Source organism: Ruditapes philippinarum, unplaced genomic scaffold, assembly GCF_026571515.1.
Source record: "Ruditapes philippinarum isolate M1 unplaced genomic scaffold, ASM2657151v2 ctg2927_1_1_1_1, whole genome shotgun sequence".
Lineage (NCBI taxonomy): Eukaryota > Metazoa > Mollusca > Bivalvia > Venerida > Veneridae > Ruditapes > Ruditapes philippinarum.
Genome location: NW_026866518.1, coordinates 223,419 through 240,891, shown reverse-complemented (window position 1 = coordinate 240,891; position 17,473 = coordinate 223,419). Strand labels below are relative to the sequence as shown.

Here is a 17,473-nt window from a genome sequence, read left to right as displayed (position 1 = left end):
CTCTACATCTTTACCTTGTAAATAAAAAAAATCTAAGAAATACACTATTAATTGCTGATGATTTTAACCAATTTTTTTTTAATGAGACATATCCAAGAGAAATAAAAATACAAATGACTTATATTTTATTGTCTGTATGCCCACTATGATATAACACGAAGCAATTCTAAATAGCATTCTCAAATGTATAATGTATTATGTTTGAAGTTTATTTGCCTGGATTTATTCTAGAAATATTTCGTTGATAGTTTTTTTTTCTATTTACATATCATTTCTTAGAATAAATCGATAAGGACACTGATTTACAAGTTTGACCAGAGTTTTTAGGCATAAATTTCATTCTGTATTTAAGTGCTTGAAAGTAGAAAATCTGAATTATATCAATTTGGGACACAAAATATTACTTGAATAAATAAGGGATTTGCGATCAAACAAGTTAATTAACAGTAAGTGTATATGATTATTAGTTGCTACAATAAAAGTCAAGTCTAAAGATTATGTTTTTGAATGAATTTCCGACATTGTCATTTGTTTTCGCTACCCGGAAGTATAAATTTACGTAAAGAGTCAACTCGGCCCTATACCAAGTCGGCACGGGTCAACTCGGCCCACTTTACAAAAAAATATATCTTACGTATTTATTTTGCTTTGCATGTTGTTGAGGTAAATGAAAAATAAGAAATATCTTATTATTTTATCAGGGATTTTTGGCTTATTTTATAACCATTATTGGGTCATATCCCAATTGAAAATACTTAAATAGTATATTATTTTCCCAATCCACAGGAAAAAATTCCCAATTGAAAGTTACAAAATAAAATTATTGAATAAAAATTCTAAAATCTTTGCAAATAAAGGCTTCTTCACTGAAGTGGTCACATTTTTGACTCACCTGTTATGAGACTTGGTCAGAATGCTTGTCTAGGTAATTGTTTGGATGAGTTTGATAAGTCAGGTGAGCGATCTAGGGCCATCATGGCCCTCTTGTTTTCTTTGTGACTATAAATGGTATCATCATGTATGACAATGTTCATAAATGTAGCATCTTTATTTCAGGAGTTATCTCCTCTGTTATATTTAGGAAACAGGGATGTTTAATGAAATAATTTTAGAGTCTCCTTCAGTCTCTCCATCTGTCTGTTCATAAAAACTGTTTCCTGAGATCACTTTTAAAGATTTTTTCTAACAAATTTACTTAAAATAGAGAAAAGTTGAAACATTTGTTATACTTATTCATCCTGAGAAAATTGGACCTTTTGATTATCTGTTGTATAAACATAATTTCCTTACTTGGCAGGGAAACTAACAAATTACTATGATATAGACAAACTTATAAAATAATTTCCAACACTGAAAAGCAGTTGTTTCCCCTTTTACTTTTCCAGAAAGTGAATATTTCTTGATTTTGTTGCACCATATTTAAAGAAAATGTACTTGAAAATAGTTAAGATAAGTGTGACATTGGTAGACACTCATATTAACTTGGATATTATAACAGGACAAACAACTACCCATTAATATGGGGCGTCCATAGCCGAGTGGTTAAGGTATTAGACCCCTAATGAAATCGGCAATCATCGACAAATACCGCCATATCTCGCCATTTATCGTAACGAACTTCGTTTGTTTACGAGTAAAGTCGGAATTCTAATAATAGCGGATATCCCCGGTCACGTGGTAGTATTCCCCAAGAAAATGACGTAATTTCCGTAGATATCTAACATGGCGTCTCACAGTCGTGATACGCTGGGGCGATTCAAAAAAAGTGTAAAAAGATGCAGAAAACCTAAGTATTCGGACTTAATCATTGAACACAACTATAGTACAGGTAACCAGTATTTCGGGGCAACCAACAAAGCAGCATCTCTTCCTAAATCGGTTGATACTGACGGTTGGAAGGAGGGAAGGAGAATCGTTGAGTTTGGCGTTCTGCTGTCAAATCTTAGATCTTGCAAAAAAGTGTCGACTTGGACCGGTGCCGTTAACATTTGACAACGTGTTAGGTGAACTTAAAAAGGGTGTGTCTGGATATTTGTATGTGAAATGTCAAAACATAGAATGCGGTCATGTGAATTGTGTTCCCTATGGAAAAACACATAGATTGAAGACCTGTACTGGGAAAGTTGGAATGCCATGTTTCGTTGTCAACACAAAATTAGGAACAGGTAAGTGATTTATGTATTGCATCATACTTTAGATGAAGTACTATACTGATTATGAATTCATAGATGTAAGGTCTCGTACCAAAATGAATATACATGTATCTACATGTCTTCCAATAATGTCAACATGTAAAATTATGAGAGAATTTATGCGGACCGAAGCCGGACCGAATGTATGTGTGTAAGATTTATAAATAATTTATTACATAGAATATATGTATATTGTTTGTGTTGAACCATAAAACACTACTCCTTATTGTGAAATTGTTGATAAACATCCCTTGAAACAGTTTTAACTTCCCCAAAGTCATGATAAAACGTTACTAAACAATGCAATTTTTAGTAAGAATCCTACAGGTACATTTATAAAAAAGACACAGTTTACACTTGGCTGCCAATACACACGGTCACATACATGAGGCAGCTAAAAATAGCTCTATATAAATACAATGTGTTTTTTCAGGGTTATGTAAATAATCCATGAAGTGTTTTTGGACAAAATATTTGTATTCTAAAATGAAATATTAAATTTGTTTCTTTTCATTTTCTTACAGCAATGATTGATAGTGTAGGTGGCCGGTGAGGGTCAACAATTTGTTGTCAACACTCAATATACCCACAATTGGAAATAAGAACATGAAAAAAAATGGAGAGACGTGCTGGAAATATTATTGAGACAGTGGCTTCCATGTCGACAGAATCTGCTGCAAAAGAAACATTTATCAAGGAAATGGAGTAAGACACATTTAAAATGATATTTCCTAAATAGTGTAATTGAATTCGAAGAATTTCAAAAATTATTTAAACAATTTTGTTTTTAACCGAGCTGTTTTTACATGTTACTCTATATTCATGTACATATTTTTTTTCTTCAAAATAACATGGATGTGTAATTGTTCTTAAAAAAAGTATTTATTTCTACATGACGAACTTACCTTCATTGGTTTAAGACTAAAATTCTTATTAAATACATGCATTCTTTTTAAGGGATGTGCGTCATGAAGAATCAATGCTATCAGAACACAACATGGAAGGTCTTATTGAAGATCTTGGCGTATGTCCTTTGCCAGATGCCTCGCCAGCACTAAAGTGAGTACTGGTAGTTTTGTTTTTTGTTTATTTACGAACTTAAAGGACTATGCAAAACTAACTGGTGTTGTTGAATTGTTTGTGTTGGGTCAGTTGCTTCCATATATGAATATCTCTCCATATACTGTATGTACATATGTATTTTTTTTATTCAAGGTCTATTCTTCAGTCAGATGCTAAAGTTACAAATGACAGTGAATGGTCAGATGTAGACAATTGTGAAGAACAATCCACAACAATACATGATCATCAAACGAAAATGCCTATGAAACTGTAAGTTGAAATCTATGATGTTTTTCTTTATATATTTATTATATTTATATATATATCATGGTCTAGCAATTCAAAGATAATACTATGATAATTAAGCAATGCTATTTGGGGTCGTCTTCAATAGAAACAATTTGATGTATCTTCTTGTGATCAATAATCGATAAGCAGTCTGAAATATTTCATAGTAGTGATTACCAAAATTGGTCAGAAAAAGTAGTGCAATCAGCATTAATAATTAACAAAACTCATTCTGGTATGAACTTTGTGTTATAATATATTATCTATAAATTACTTATTTTTAATTCATTGGTGTATCTTCAATATTTGAAAATATAACGTTTAAAGATGATTTTTAATATCCAGAAAATATTTTTGAAATATATTTTTACAATTACAGTTCTCACAGACAGTCAAAGGTTAAAAACAAAATCAGAAGTGGTCCACATCTTGAAAAACCCCACAGCAGATTAAGACTTTCCCCGAAATTTCCCTGTAAAACTCGCAGTGGTATGTCCTGTGCAGTAGATACTGCCTGGCATAAAAGAGGATTTGACAGTTTAACATGTAAGTAAAAAAAGATTTTTTTTCTGTGTTATCATGTCAGTTATGATTTATAATTTGTCAGAAAAGTATCTGTGTATGTTTAACCACTGTTATTGATGTATAATTGAAAAAGTGTGTTTTGCATAAAAGTAAGACTGGTTAGTCAACATAGTTCTTTCAAACTGTGGCATTTAGAAGAAAAATCCTAATGGTTATTTGAATTACCATGGTTTTAACTTTGAGCTCTGACCTGGCTGTCATGTTCACATCATGCATTATTTTTTGTTATTTTGGTGTGTTTTTTGAACATAATACATTGATTTTTTAACTAAGTTAGATAAACTCCTAATATATTTGTTGTGTTTTTATCATGCAGCCCACACTTTCTTCATGGGAAAAGCAAAGTATGGAAAGAAAGTTTTAAAGACAATAGTAAGCCACCGTACGTGTGGAACATGTAAATGGTGGAAACGTAATAGACCGGGTCATCAAGTAAGAAAACATAGGTGTGTGCATACACACAGTGGAAGTGCCAAACTCATGGAAAGTGTAAGTGGCGAGCAGGGTGTTAAAGAACTCATAGAACAAGGTACACCTGTAGAATACCTCGAAGGTGATGGGGACAACACACTAATAGCTTGTTTGAAAGGGAACTTAAATTTAACAATGAAGAAACGATTTGATAAAAATCACATTGTGAAAAATGTTGGAAAGCGATTATATCAATTGGCTGCAGAGAAAGAATTAAGTTGAGCAAAAATGTTATTATTCACATTCAGAAATGCCTGAAATATGTATTCTCCAAAAACCAAGGTGATCCAGTTGGAATGGAGGACAATCTAAAGGCAGTTATTCCACATCAGTTTGGGGATCACTCTTTCTGTCAGTCCAGATTTTGTGGATATAAAAGAAAGCCTGGTGAGAAGTACTCCCACAGAAGTCTGCCATATAAGATCCCTCTGAAAGATGAAAACCTTCGATCAAGACTTGAAGTGATTTTTCAACCTCTTTTATTAAATGCTACACAGTATGCTGACCTAGGTTCAAGCCAGCAGTGCGAACATGGTAACAGAGAAGTAACACTCCGTGCACCCAAGTCTTTACATTATGGCAATTCAGAATCCCTTGATCACCGTGTACATGCTACATCTGCTTTCATCAATGAGGGGAGAAAGTATATTGTCCAGGTATGAACAAAGTTTCAGGTTTCATTTGAAGTGACTGTTCATATTCCTCAATTTTTTTTTAATGTTATCTATACAAACAAATAACAACAATATGAACCGTCACTTTAACCATATAATTATGTTTTTTGTTTTTTTTGTTACAATTTATTTTTAAAGAATGTTGTCCTTCCTCCTTTTTTAAAGTTTACAAAATTTTAAGCGAAATATAAAATTTTGCAAAATTCAATAAAATAATACATTATTCACGTACAGATGCAATTAAAATTCTCTCAAATTCCTGTGTTAATTGATGTAAATTAATTGATACTAAAATGAAGGAAACATAAAAGTTCATGTTTTTTGTTCTGTTTATTTGTTATTGTTCATTTGTTATATGTTGAATTTGCAATTTTACTTGTTATAGATGCAGTTACATTGTTGCAGATTCCCTGATCACTAGTTTTTGTGTTCCTCTTAAACAGTTGTTGGTGATCAAGTTTTCAGTTCATAATTGGATGTAAGTTTTTATTTATCACTTTTTATGCTTCATCATATGTTAATTACAATAAATAGTTTTTACTTAGAAATATACTGACAAAAGCGTAAGTTGTAGACTTCAGTGATTATGTTTACAACTATATAACAATAATTAAATTTTTATTTAAAAATAAAGAAACTCTCTTAGAGCACAGTACTGGAACAATAATTATACATTTATATATGGTTGGCATTTATCTACCTGCAATGTAACAAAACATTTAACACTTTTGACAGGCAAATGAAACAGCTGGGTTGTCACCTGGGGTACACACTGTGAAATATGCTGAAAAGTGTGCACAACACAGAAAGAGGTCATCGGAAAAGTCAATGTTACCTTCAACAAAACGTAGGCGTCTCATTTTAAAGCAGGAACGAGCTATCACCCAGGGTGCTCAAGAAGCCTTAGAGGGAATTTCCTATCAATCAGGTACTTACAAACTCTTCTTATCTTATATTAATGGATTCCAACTCAGTTTTCATGAAAATTATAAGCTTATTTTTGTGTTAGAATAACTTCAACTCTGCTTTTCATCATATGAGAATACATCTGTTGTTAGAAAATGAAAATGGTTGATGCCCATGTCAGAAGGTGAATATATAAAAAAAAATACAACAGATTTAAATGGTTTTCTTCAAAATAATTCAGCTAAAGATTCTGAGGTGATGAATGATAAGGAAAACATCAAACTGTTTGCCATACTTTAAACAAAAGAATGCATTTTTATTTTATTTTTTGTCATAGGCATTGGTCATGAACATGATGTTGATGTAGACAAACTTCCCGATGCAGTTCCTCGAGGAGATTTTAAACCTGTGGTATACACTCCCTCAGACCAAGCTACATTTGTTACATTTGATTTAGAGACTACAGATCTAAGTAAGTAATTGCTTTTATTCTAAAACACCATCAACATACTTTACTTAGGGGCGTCCGTGGCCGAGTGGTTAAGGTCGTTGACTTCAAACCACTTGCCCCTCACCGCTGTGGGTTCGAATCTCGACAGGGACTTTGGATTCTTATATGTGAGGAAGCTATCCAGCTAGCTTACAAAACGTCGTTGGTTATACTCAGGTACCCGTTCGTGCCAGAAATAATTCAGGGAAGGGCACCTGAGGTCTTCCTCCACCAGTAAAGCTGGAATGTCGCGATGTGACCTATACTGTGTCGATGTGATGTTAAACCCAATACAAACAAACAAATATTCTTTACTTATTGTTTAGACTAGAGATTATTGTAACAAGGATACTTTCATAGTGAAGTTTATTTTCTTGCAACAAATGTACTGTTCTTTAATGAGGTTGTCGCTGTAAAGAGGGCCATTTTATATATTTTACACAGTAAACACCTCATTCTTATCAAAAAATGAAGGCTTATCATTTGATTGGTTTTATACTTCACAGGATTCTATTAAAAATTTTATTATGAAACAGATTATGTATGTATTGCACTCTATGAATCTATGGTGTTTTATATATTTTCAGTCCGTGGAAGTATCATTCCTCACATTACACAGATATCAGCAATAGATTACGACACTGGTGATACCTTTGATAAGTATGTAACACCAAAGATGCCAATAACAACAACTGCGCAACAAGTGACTGGCATTGTGGTTACTGATTCATTTATGAAGGTTCATGGAACTTTAGTGGAATCTTTGCCTATCAAGGAAGCCTTACATCAGTTCATAAAATGGCTAGAAAGCAAGTCAAATGTTTTCCTTATTGCCCACAATGGTAGGCGGTTTGACTTTCCCGTCCTCTTATCTGTTTTAAAGACAGTGGATTTTCTAGATTCTTTTTACTATTGTACCCTGGGACTTATTGACACTCTTCCAGTTTTTAAAAAGGTTTTTCCTGGTGAATCCCATAAACAAGAAGATTTAGTGGTTCGTCATCTTCATACTACGTATAGTGCACACAATGCTATAGAGGATGTTACATTTTTACGTAAACTCCTTATGTTTACAAAGTTGTCAAAGCAGGAAATTATCAAATTCAGCTTTTTCACCAAAAGCCATGTACAATTCACTTATGTTTAACAGGGAGAAAGCCAAGAATATCAGAAGTTTAGATATCCTGATTTCAAGTGGTATTTGCAAGTTAGCCACAGCAGAGAACATAGCTGGGTCTGGACTAAACTTCAATCATCTTCAGAGAATATACTCACGTGAAGGAGAAGATGGACTTCTTAATACCTTTACAGTTAAAAATTCTGAATGTCAACCCAAGAGTGACAAACTCAAAACGTGTTCTAGAAGCTGTAATACCTAAACTGGTAGACTTATTTAGGAAAAGTGAGTGAACTGTAAATCAAACAGGAAGACTTATGGAAAAGTGAGTGACATTACATATAGAACTGTAAACAAAGGACCACAACTACCCGTATTGTCAGTGTTATATATATTGTTATTTTTATGATACTATATGTTGAAGGAAAATAATGATTGAGGATATTAGTTTTTTCTGAGTGAATATACTATGTAACACAATGAAAGATGAGAGAAAATTGCAATTTTTTTACGAGTGCCTAGCACAATTGAGAATTTGAATATTTTTTACTTTGATGTGTGATTAATATCATTTTCACTCAAACAAACAAGTCATTTTTATATTTTATTTTAAAAGTTAGGAAACCAGCAATTTTTAACAGTTTTCATCATAAATGGAAACAAATTTATGCACGTAAAGATGATACACTTTCAGGTGCCCACACTTTCAGGTGCCCGCTGAAACACTGCTCAAACCAAGTAGTTTTGAGTTTATAGTTATCATTATGCTGTTGTTTATAATTGTATTTGTGTAAATCATAAGTTTGGAATCAAGAAATGTACCATTATGAAAATACAAATCAATGACATTCTATGTAAATTTACAAATTTTTGAAAATTAAATTTTTTCAAAAAAAGTTTGGTAAAGCTATATCAGTCACAGTGTGCGTGATATCCATGTACAATGAGGATATATATTTTATTTCACAGATTAAAGCAAGTATTTCACTGATAAGCATTTAATAAAATAATAATTAATTATTTATTAAACTAAACAGAATGAAGACACATAAGTTTGTTAATTATTTTAAGATTTTTTTTAATGAAATTATGTCATGTTATCCCATTAGAACAATTTGTAGTGAAGACTTTTTAACTTGGAAAAATAGAAAACTCTTTAAATTTTTTCTTTATTGTTTCACAAAACAATTATTACATAACTTATATTTTAGAAATGCAGAGAGTGAATTTATTCTCTCTTTTTTGGGTAAAAAATCAATTTTAGTTTTTTTAAGTTACGAGTCGGCAAATTTAACCTTCTCAAATGTTTTTTTTTTCTTCTGGAAATATTTTGTCGGTAAAAGTTGTTCATTTTTTTATATACTTCACTGGATATGATATAGATAAAATGTAAATCAATATTTTTGCATGCACTATTCTGCTTTTCTATATTTTTTACTTTGTTTATGTGGGTCGGACAAAAAATATGCTCAAAATGACACATTTTAGAATTTCAGGAATATACTTAAAATACATTTAGATTGAAATGCTTGATTATATATCTTTGTTTACTGTATAAATTTATTGTATGATGTCTTCTTAACTTAAAAATAGTAAATATATAACATTTTGAATGAAAAAAAAATTTTTTTTTCGTTTTGAACATTTGCTGGTGGTCGTCCATTTTGCCTCCTCGGACTTGATACAAGTTTTAGCGAAATTTTCTTATTTCTTTGTAATTACACGGTCAAAACTTCCTTAAAGTACACAAATAATGTCCTGAATGCATTGAAATAAGAAAATTTTCCATTTGAAAAATATGCTAAAATTTTCAATTAGGGGCCTAATACCTTAAGGTCGTTGACTTCCAACCACTTGCCCCTCACCTTTGTGGGTTTGAATCCCAACAGGGAGTCCGGACTTTGGATTCTTTCATGTGAGGAAGCTATCCAGCTAGCTTAAGGAACGTTGATGGTTCTACTCAGGTGCCTGAAATAATGCACAGAAGGGCACCCGAGGTCTTCCTCCACCAGTAAAGCTGGAATGTCGCGTTATGACCTTTACTGTGTCAATGTGACGAAAAACCCAAAACAAACGAACAAACAAAACCCATTTATATACTTAATGGTGTTCTGATGAGTTGGTCGGCATTGCCTTTCATTTAATTGATATAAATTGTGTGTAAAACAATTACTACAAAAGTTACATTGATTTTCATAACATCATGTTTTGTTAAGACAATTTAAATTAAAAAAGAAAGAAAGATAAGATAATCTTGAAAATCTTAGAAACCCATTTTTATAAAGCCATGCATTAATATGAAAATTCTTCTAACATTTGTGATATTAGTTTATTGAATGAGTTATGAATAGTTATTAAAAAGAGATGATCATTAGAAAAGATATTGTCATTTTATTTATCATTTGTCACTAACCATATTGTTTGAAATAAATTTGCAACTATGAATGCACAGATACTGCATTTGGATATACTTTGATGTCAATTAATTTAAAGCGCCCCTTGTAGCTGAGGGGTTGCCTTTAATAGTTGTGGCAAAAGAATTGCAGCCACCGATTATCCCTGTGTGATCGTATGAGGCAAATGAATGGATTTGAATAACTGTAGTCTTCAGCAAGTGAGGTGGTTTTCACCACTGGTGTTGCTTTTCAGTTTGTATCACCTGAGGTTAGTCAAAATCATCTTTTCTGTTTCAGCGCCATATGACATATACTGTGTTGATGCTCCGTAAAACCAAACAAACAAGATATCATTTATAACCATTACATTTTCAATGTTGTTACTGTACTTTTTGATGACTTTTAAGATCCTGCAAAATTATAACTATTTGTGGGGCACTAATTTTAGTTGATAGGTCTATCCATGGATTTTATTTTGTCTACTGTAAGATTATCTTTGTGCTACATCTTGTATATTAGTTTCATTTTCATATATTGTAAAATCAGGCATTCCATGAATTAAAATAACAACATGGAAATGCCTTTTTTTGACAAGAACATGAAATTTCAACCCTGCAAAATGAAATCAAGTGTATAATTCACAGTACGATGTTTGTTTGTTTCAGACATAGAAATGGCTGAGGAAAGTAAGGATATTAAGAAGCTTATAAAGCTACAGAAACAGAGACCAGCTTTCTCACGGATGATTTCATGGGAGATAAGTCAAGCTGCAGAATACCAGCCTGTCAAAAAAGGCAAACGGAAGAAGAAAAAAGTAATTATAAATGAATTTTTATGCTATTTTTGTTAAGGACAGTTTAAGAATATGGCAATTTTTTTCAAAGACGGATTATTTGAAGACACTTTTCACCTTTGATTTTTATCATCTTTTTGCAGAGACTGAGAAACATAACTTGTCAGTGACAGTTCTTACTGACACTGCATGTTAACAGTTAGTGAATCAAAAGCCTTGTAAAAATTCAAGAATTTTCTCATTTCAAAAAGGGGAATATTTCCACAAAATACATGTACCATGCTAGAAAAATGAATTTTTTGGTCACTGAGCTTATGCATGTCCCTAGAGACTTATGTAAAGTGAATACATGAAGTGGTTGTCAAGATAAAACTTACTTGCAATACCTTAACCAGAATTCTTTTCATTCCACAATGAACATAATTCAATTGTAGGAAGAGTAATTCGTCATGGATAGTGACCAACATTTATTATCCCAATAAATTGTTTGAAGTTTTAAATCTATACCTGTAGTGAAATATTTAATTGCATACAAAATCTAAGCGAAGTTTCAGGTCTCAACACAGTATTCTTCAGATTGTTAATTTAACAAGCTATTTGTACTGTTATTATAAAAACTGCTGTTTCTTATTTCATTGAAAGCCTACTGAAATGCATTTCTTTAAAGTTAGCTGGTTTTTGTTAATGTTTTCAGACCCTAGCTCCAGGCTCTGAAGAGCATGTTAAGAAAGGAGATGATGGTAATGCAAGTCCTGATGATATTGAGGAAACTGTTGATGACAGTAGTGAATATGAGACTGCCTGTGAAGAAGAGGGAGAGATTGAGGTCAGAGGTCAGAGTGTAACAGAATCTGAGGATCAGTTAGAAAGTATTGGTTCAGATATATTAGATTCCTACTTAGATACTGATTGTGAAAATGAAGAGGATGAAGAAGATGAACTATTTATGTCTTGTATTGGAAATGATACAACAGCTGTAAGGTCACCTGGAGAGCCTGATCAAGGAAGAAGAAGACGTCCTTCAAAGAAACAGAAAAGAAAAAGGAGAGATCAGGCTAAAGTAATATATTTAGATGATCTTTTTAATCTTGGAAACTTGTTTGATGCTACTGATGAAATAAGCGATGTTTTCACTGAAGTATTAGCAGCAGGACCAGATGTTGAGATCCAGCATAGAGTTCCAACACTTGTTGAATTGTGTCTTAAAACAAATAGGAGAAAGCATAGATATAATTCTGAAAAGGGCAAGAAAAGAACCAATACACTAGAAAAAGAGGCCACTATATTACCATACGGAATGAAGAAACTTATATCGCAGTGGGGATGGAGCCAGAAACAATTGGAAAATCAGTTATCTTTCTTTTTAAATAAAGTATTACCTTTAGTGGAAAACCAAATGAAAGCTAAGGCATATGTTGAAAATAGTAAAAGTGAGACAGATTCTTCTGAAACACCTAAGCCTTTTTTTTCCCCGAAGAAGCATATGGGCTGTTTTACCATTTGCCCCACGAAAGAGTATGTTAGAAAATGGGGCCTATGGAAGTGAGAGGACCCCATCATTTTTATATACTGTATCTTTCCAGTTATCACACGGACATTGATAACTTCCATTATACATATTACAACTATTATGTTTATGACAATGTCACCTTGAATTACGCTATGTGGGGTGAGTATTATGTATTTATTAACTTTTCAATATAAGGCACATTTTCACTTCAAATGTAAGGCTAATATGAAGTTCATCACAACATTATGATTATTAAACAAGGCCATTACGCAAAAAGTACAGACTTTGTAAGAAAACTCAACTATTATGAGATTAGAGAATTTTGATTGGCTCTCCAGCTTGGCCATTATGAATATGCCTTTTTTTTTTTTTTTCATTGTAAAATAAGTTATTATTATATATAACATTATTCTCTCAAAGAAACATACAGAACATTTATCAATATAAACGTCAATAAAACAACGTTTTCTTATATTCATTTTGTGCTTTCCATTTTTGTAAGTTAATCGGGGGATTAAACTGAATGACAGATTCTATTTGTTTACATTGACAACTGTCCGTTTCTAAGAAAGGGCAACAACCAAGATAAGCAGCGATGTCTATACGCCGTATTGCCGGCATAATTACTTGAATGCTGCTGAGGCCCTCGAATTAATAATTCCAATATAACAAGAGCGCATGACTCTGGCAAACAGGCCAAATCGTCATTTTTTGTTTGTTTTCTGGGCCCTGTATGTATTGCGCATAGGTAAAACCGGGCTATAACAAGAGCGCGTGACTATGTTAACGCATGGTTCCGGCCCCGTTATAACATGGGCAAAAGAGGGAAAAATAGCCGATTTTATGCTATAATTTATAAAATTATCAATAATTTTTTTATAATGACCGTGTTATTCAGGGCTTTAGACAGTCATATTAGATTTTGGGCTTCTGCCTCAGGCTAATATGTCAGCTCAATAAAAAGGCCATTATGAAAACAATTATTAACATTATATTATAAGACAACAATACAATCATCTTTGTAGAAAGTGTGACCTTTTAAGTGAATTGGTGTACAATGGGCACATTTGCAATAAGTATTTAATATATTCATAAAAACAATAAAAAATATATCATCTTGGTATTGGTTTGAAATATTTTAACAAATTGTTGATTAAGTCCTAAGTAATACTGTATGAGCATATATAATTATTTGAATAACAATAATATTTTGTTCTAGAACAATTTATCATCTGCCATAATTATTATATTCTATAAAGGATCATGTATCTAACACATACAGCCTCTATATATAATTTTTGTTTGTGGTTTTTTGTCACAATTGATACTAATTTATAGTAATTATCAGACCTTCCATTATTGACCACTGATCACTTTAAATGTACATGGCTGAGTACTCTAGACTAGAGTGTCAAGGTTAGCAAAAATGCTTACTGTTTACACAGCAACCTAATAACCGTATTAAACATTTAATCCGCCATACTAAAGAACTCTTAAGATTTTTAACAGTAACTTTGTTACTTAATGACAAGATATTTAGTTTGTATTTTGTTACACTTGACAAAAAACTTACAAAAGATATCCAATTTAAAAGTGTAATTATTTTCCACTTCACCCATCACTTACACAAAAAGAAGCATTTTAGAATACAACAGATTTGTACAACTAAATTAAAAACAAAATACCATATCTGGTCATAGTAAAACAAAAGAAATATATAAAATATTCTTTAAATTTCTTTCACTATTGGTCTAATACTAACCTCGGTTAAACGTTATTCAATTTTCTAATTTTTAAATTTTTTTTTGCAAAAAAACTGACCGATTCTGTTTAAACGGCTAAAGATGACACCCTTTCTCTAGATAAAGTGTATTAATTAAAGAGTTAAGATAGTTTTTTAAAATCCTAAAGTCAAATAATATGTTTACATTTATGACTAAATTTTATAATCATATTGATATTTGAAAGTACTGTTTTCAACAGAGTAAGGACTCATTTTGAATATTGTATTTGCTAGCTTACATTATTATATGTTCACTTGCTATTTCAGCATTTGAACATTCTGTTTTCAGTACCTTAATCCCTTTTGAATTGAATAAAAAATTGAGGAAGTTATTTTAATAAGAAATTATATAATAGAACTTCAGATATATTATGTTAAGATAACTATAATCATTTACTATTTTGATTTATTTCAGACAAAAAAATGTGTATTATTCCAAGCTGTACTTTTTTTTCACATTTTTGTTTAAGAAATAAATATGGTTAAAAGTTCAGTTGTAGTGATATTGTAAAATCAATGTGCGGTTATTTATTGCAGTTTTAAGTACAGCTATAGATCTTATGTTACCTAGCCAGACAGGTAGTGTTTCACCAACAACATCAATTATCCGTGTGAAAAGAGCACTAAGTCTCAGGTAAAATATATTTCTATATTATGAGTTGTACATGTACTATTTTAGTGTCAAGACTTTGATTTTACAATGATTTACTGCAAAATTCAGGCCGTTCCATCTAGCCTAAATTATGGTATTTTCCAAAAAAGACTAGCTACATGTATATTGCCCTATGAATCATTCAAAGATATACTATGCTCATCTTTGAGTAAAATATGTTTATTGCAGAAGTTTATTGAAATCTATAAAATTCTTACTGAGTATGTCTTATTTAGATAAAAGAACGTAAAACTATGTATCAGAATTACCTTCCTTATTACGGGTGAAGTAAAGCTGGTCCTTTCTTTAAAAAACTGCCAGTTTATTCATGACACTATATTTTCTTAGTGTGTCCACTTACAGTGTGTAGGATTTAAAGCTAATAACATATCTTCATTGTGTTAAGTCAAAACATTTATTTTATATGTACAAAAAGACTGTGTAGCCATTGTCAATATTTTTAAATATTACATTTGAACATAGTACATAGTGTATATCTTTAAAAGTTACATGAAATCATCTTGTACTTTTGGTGTAGAAAGTCCCTCCACTGTTGGTCACTATCATAGCTATAATTTATATAAAACTGCTTGGAAAGTTTAGAATATTATGTCTTCTTTTTCTGTAAACAATTATTTGAATTGGAGGATGTTAAAAAGAATCTGAATTAAGAAAAACATCTGCAATTCTCTTTGATACCTACCAAAATGAACTATTTTTAATTTCCAGGTATAAAACTCTTGTTGATATCCTGTTTGAAAAAACTTTGCCATATGTGATGTGGGCACGGGGGAAAATTGCCATAGCAACGGATATGTTTAGAAACTTGGTAGAAAATGAAACTGAAAGTAAGCTTTAGGCATTTATATTCAGAATGTTTTTCTTAAGTATTAAAGGGACTCCACTGAGGATTTTTGATACAACAGGAATGGAAATATTTTCGAGATTTTTACTCCATTTGATGTAAGTCTATACCAACAACTTAAGTGCAAATCAAATCATTAGCGAATGCTCCGTTTTTCCAGAATAATTATTCTTAATGTGAAAAATGGCCCAGAATTGAAAAGCGTTGCAATGTTTTTCACTCAAATCTGAATGAGAATAGCAAATGCATTCGATTTTCAATGTATATCTGAGTACATTGTTTATATATATTTCTGTTTTAAGGTCCCCAGTTGATCTATGTGAGAAATTAAAATTTTAAGTTTTAGTCTTATTAACCTCAGTGGAGTTCCTTTAACTTGAAACATGTTAAAAAAAATTGTGTTTTCTTTCTGAAATATCATGTTAGTTGCACTGTTTGCTGATACTATCTATATAATAATAATCCAATTTTACATCAAACACAAACATCAAACACTACTTTATTTCTGTTTTTGAAATTTGAAACATCAAAATTATGTGCAATAATCAATTTTATCACCAAGCAAGTGCAAAAGTTACAACATGTTATTTTATTGTTTTTATCACCATATATCTAGCAAACACTAAAGCCATGTATTTAAGTGAGATAGCTAGAATGCATGCTATTTTTGGTGACACAAAGACAGCTGAACAGTTTTATAGAGTTGCCACGGAAACAGCCTTGGAGGATTATAATGAATATAGAAGGGATAGATGTATAAATGAAGCAACAGAACAAAAACAAGTACTACTTGCTAGTATCTATGATATAGGGTAAGTAATATTATAGTGTATAACAAAATAAATCTTAAGAGGGTTTTTTTTTTACATGGAGGGACTGGAAGTATGTGGTTTTTTTTTATATTTTATACCATTTGACACAGGTCTATATCAATAACTTGTGTGCCAAATTTCAGATTATTAGCTCACTCCATTTGTCCAGAATAATTATTTTTATTGTGCAAAAATTTTAACACAAAACTGAAAGCAATAAAACTCTTTTGACTGAAATTGGGCTAAGCAAGTATAAGTTTTGAGTAATTATATAAAATGAATTTTTAAAGGGTTTTCATACTTTCTGTTTTTGTACTTCTGTTTATTCTGCCGGTAGTCCAGTTTATAGTCCTTTCACTTTGAATTGACTGTTCCAAATTCTAGGAGGGCAAATTTATAACTTAAAGTCAGCAATAAAATTATGAAAATCTACATAAAGTATGTTTGTAAATTTTAATCTTTTACTTGTGATTAACTTGTATATTTAGAGTATTAGATGAAGAGAAGGCTGTGCAATCATTCCACTTTTGGACTGGAGTGAAAAGTATTCCAACTGTGAGAACTGCAACATTAATTGCAGGTCTAGATGCTCTTCTATGTTACCATTTGTCACATTTGCCAGGTATTTGTCCTATTTTATTGTTATACTGCCTAATATACAGTCTGACCCCGGTTATTTGACAACCCTTTATTCGAATACCCGGCAATATCCAAAGTAGATTGGCGGTCCCGTTTTTATCTCTATATAAAACAATATGAATACGAGCGTATTATTCGAAATGCATTATCCGAATACCTCCTATTTTTCGAAGTTGAATTTCGGACTTGATTATACAATTATGAAAGAATTTCACACCTATTATTTTAAGCCAGCCTA

The 17,473-nt window shown here is 31.5% G+C and overlaps 1 protein-coding gene across 1 annotated transcript; it reads left to right on the top strand.

Moving 5' to 3' along the window:
• The first annotated feature begins 402 nt into the window (after positions 1–402).
• LOC132732729 (uncharacterized) lies at positions 403–17,220 on the top strand. Its single transcript, XM_060719210.1, has 6 exons — positions 403–446; positions 10,847–10,995; positions 11,669–12,643; positions 14,805–14,901; positions 15,649–15,767; positions 17,085–17,220. Exons 2-3 carry the CDS (start codon positions 10,855–10,857, stop codon positions 12,518–12,520), a joined length of 993 nt encoding a protein of 330 aa, XP_060575193.1. The 5' UTR covers positions 403–446; positions 10,847–10,854; the 3' UTR covers positions 12,521–12,643; positions 14,805–14,901; positions 15,649–15,767; positions 17,085–17,220.
• The last annotated feature ends 253 nt before the right edge of the window (positions 17,221–17,473 follow it).